Raw genomic sequence first — 3,450 nt, forward strand, 5'->3', positions numbered from 1 at the left:
TTCTTTCTCTACTTAATGTGTATTGTCCTTCAAATTTTTTTCTCCCTCTTCTATACATGTTTGCACCAGAGTCTCAGATTCCTTCAGGTTGGTTTCAACATTTTCTATTTGAGGCACACTTGTACTTTTTTCTGCCTCAGCTTGTCGACGCATAGCTTGTTCCTCTAGTGCTTTCATCATCATATCCGACGTTTTCTCTTCCCCTTGTAGTTGCATTTTCATTAAAAACTCAGCCTCCTGGTCAAGAGGCTTGAAGTATTCCTCAATGGCTACCTCCTGTTACAGATGAACCAATCGCAGTGCGTACATTAAGGAACCGAAACCATATACCACATGACAACTTAATTTAACAGCTTAAGATCACAACATGCACTTTGCTAAAGATCACAATATGCCATTTTTAACCCCTAAAAAGAATCAAAATGAAAGAATAGGAATAATCCAAATTCAAAATCAGCATAACTATGGAAAAATTGAATTTCATCCTGAAGTTTGCAATGGCGTAGTAGATCTTCTCAAGAACAAATGAATGTTTTTGTTTAGAAGACATTGTGCCTTCATATTCGCAAGTGAAGGAAAAAGATTGAAATTTTCAAAGAAAATTTCCAAATTAAAAAAAAAAATGCTTAAAGTTTCAGATTTTCATGAGATTACAACTTACCGTTTCTTCCAGCTTCTTGTTCAAAGCTTGCATTTCTTCAACCATACGACGAACTTCAGATAATATGATCTGCTCAGGTACTTTGTTTATGGCTGCTTTCTTTGCTTGTGCCTTTTGATCAGAGAAAATCATACCACATCAGAAATTGATCAAGTAAGACAACAAATATAAGAAAGTCTTAGAGCTCATGTAGATGGTCATGAACTAGGAAATCCCATTTCACCGCAGCAAAAAATGAGGTCAAATTCATATTTTCCCAAGGTAAGTAAGTAGGAACTTCGAAACAAGGAGGAAACATATTATGAGTTAATATCTTAACTACCCTGTTTTATTTATATCTATTTAATAAGATTGTTAGAGCAGCTCAAACAAAAGTTGATCCTTAATCAGACTATGGATGAAAATGATGATGGGTTAAGATGTTTGTGACGACTCTAACTGATCACACATGCTTACAACAAAAACAAAAACAAAAACAAAACAACACCCAAGTCTTATCCCGCTAACTCTAAGTGAGGTCGGATACATGAATCAACTACCGCCATAATGTTCTATCTAGAATCATGCTTCTCTCCACAATGTTAATTTCTAAATTTTTCTCAATAGCTTTTCTAGGTCTTCTTTTACCTCTAACTCTTTGACTCCTCTTCATTCATCTGATCTACTCCCCTTACTACCAAAGCTACATGTTTTCTATCTGCATCCTAAACCACCTAAGTCTATTTTCTATCATCTTTTCTACAATACGTTGTTATCCCAACACTCTCTCTAATATTGTCATTTCTAATTTTATGATGTCTAATTTTACCACACATCCAACGCAAAACATAAAAAATGTTCCCGAAACTAGAAAATGCACCAACTTACTCCATTAAATCCATTACAACTTCAATTCACTAATGTAGATTCTCCTTCGTTTTTCCATTGTCTCTAAAATGAGACTCTCCTCTTAGCTATTGCAATTTGCAAAGAGCCTCATATTCATATGAAACCCCCAAGTCCCAACTAACAACATTCATATGTTATCATCTCATATGATTTCTAAAAGAGAACAAAACTAATCCCAACTAACAACATTCATATGTTAACAAAACTAACTCAATCAAGAATGTAAAACGGTTCATAAGATAAGATGTTAAACCTGTTGAACCCGTTGTTCAAGCTGCATCCTAAATTTCCGAATTCTCCGCTCTTCATATCCAGAAAGTACCCTGGCATAAAACAGGGCTTTCTTCCCAAAGTCCAATAACTTATTCATATTGCCAAATCATCAACACTCTTTACTATATAATTTCCTGCAAAAAAAAAATTATCAACTTCAGAATTATAACTTATAAGCTAGGTGGTTAATCGTGAGGCAATCGCGGCGGGACGGAGGGGAGCGGCCAGTGATGCTATGTGCGGCGCGCATCACTGTCGCGGCGGCCTCAGATGCGTTTCACGAGAACAACAATGGAATTTTTTTTGAAAATTAAAATGAAATAGACGGAAAAGTATGAAGAATTGAAGTAGAAGGAGGAGGGACGGTGAAGAAGGAATTGAAATCAGAATACTAACCTGAGTGCTTGAATTACAGAGGCTGCTGCATATTTTGCTAGGTTAAACGGAATGGGAAGAACTCAAACTTTGCAAAGTAACGTGATGCAATAAAAATAATAATATTATTTAGTAAAAGAAAAATAATTAAAAAAAGGCAAAATACCTTTTATAGTCTGGTCTTTAGACTGAATCGAACCATGACCTCTATGGTTGCTTAGAAATTAATTTACAACCTGTCTACATCATGTTCCTTACAAGTTTTATGGGGTCTTCGTGTGTGGTTTGAACGGTTTTGACGAAAAAAATTATACGAATTGCAAGAGAAAAAATCGTACGATTTAGTTTGATTCGGTTGACTTTTAGAAAAAAACGGACCGAACTAAATCAATGTGGTTTAGTTCGGTTCGGTTGGTTCGATTTTTTACAAATATTTTATTGAACCATACATACACATATAGATGAGAACATAACTTTGTATTTAGACATTCATACACTATCAAATAACAATAAAACTCGTCATATTTTGACAACAACTTTTCATATTTAACTTTGTATTAAGCCAAAATGGTTTAATTGCAACTTTGGTCCCCCTATTTTATGTTTTTTATTATTTTGGTCCCCCTATTTTTAAAACCACGATTTTGGTCCCCTTTTGAGTTTTACGTTGAAAAAGGGACAACAATAGGGACTAATTTTGCAGAAAAAAGCAAAATAGGGGGACGAAAATTGCACAAAAAACTTAAAAAGGGGACTAAAATAGTGGTTTTTAAAATAGAAGGATCAAAATCAAGAAAAAGACAAAATGGGGGGACTAAAGTTACAATTAAGCCAAAATTATAATGAAAAAAATAGAAGAGACGAAAGATTAGTGAAGATGAAGAAGAAAAAACAAAAGAGTTGAGAGGTTAGAGAAGAAGATGTGCGATAAAAACGAAACTGAAATATGGAACATTTGTATAAAAATGAGAAGGTGAAAAAGAAAGAATATAAGAGAGTAGAGATTAGAGAAGAGGGAAGATGTATGTGGCAAAGAAGACGCGATAATGCTATTAGAGATTTGAGAAGATCAGAATTGAAATCATATGTGTAAGGATGAGAAAATTGTCCGTAATCATAAGGCTAAGGTATAATAGGTTTAAGTTTGGATTGAATGTGAGTTAAGTAAAAGTTAGATTGTAACATAATGCAGTTTGATTCGATTTGGTTCGATTTACAAAATACAAACCGCAAACCGAATCGAACCATGCGAT

General features: G+C 34.2%; 1 protein-coding gene across 1 annotated transcript; it reads right to left on the reverse strand.

The window, feature by feature from the left end:
• On the reverse strand, positions 1–2,318 carry LOC131627105 (uncharacterized). Its single transcript, XM_058897934.1, has 4 exons — positions 2,219–2,318; positions 1,803–1,956; positions 662–772; positions 1–276 (listed from the first exon to the last, which is right to left on the reverse strand). The coding sequence occupies exons 2-4, from the start codon at positions 1,917–1,919 to the stop codon at positions 13–15; spliced, it is 492 nt and encodes a 163-aa protein (XP_058753917.1). The 5' UTR covers positions 1,920–1,956; positions 2,219–2,318; the 3' UTR covers positions 1–12.
• Between the last annotated feature and the right edge of the window lie 1,132 nt (positions 2,319–3,450).

Source organism: Vicia villosa, unplaced genomic scaffold (genome assembly GCF_029867415.1).
Source record: "Vicia villosa cultivar HV-30 ecotype Madison, WI unplaced genomic scaffold, Vvil1.0 ctg.000349F_1_1, whole genome shotgun sequence".
Taxonomy (NCBI): domain Eukaryota; kingdom Viridiplantae; phylum Streptophyta; class Magnoliopsida; order Fabales; family Fabaceae; genus Vicia; species Vicia villosa.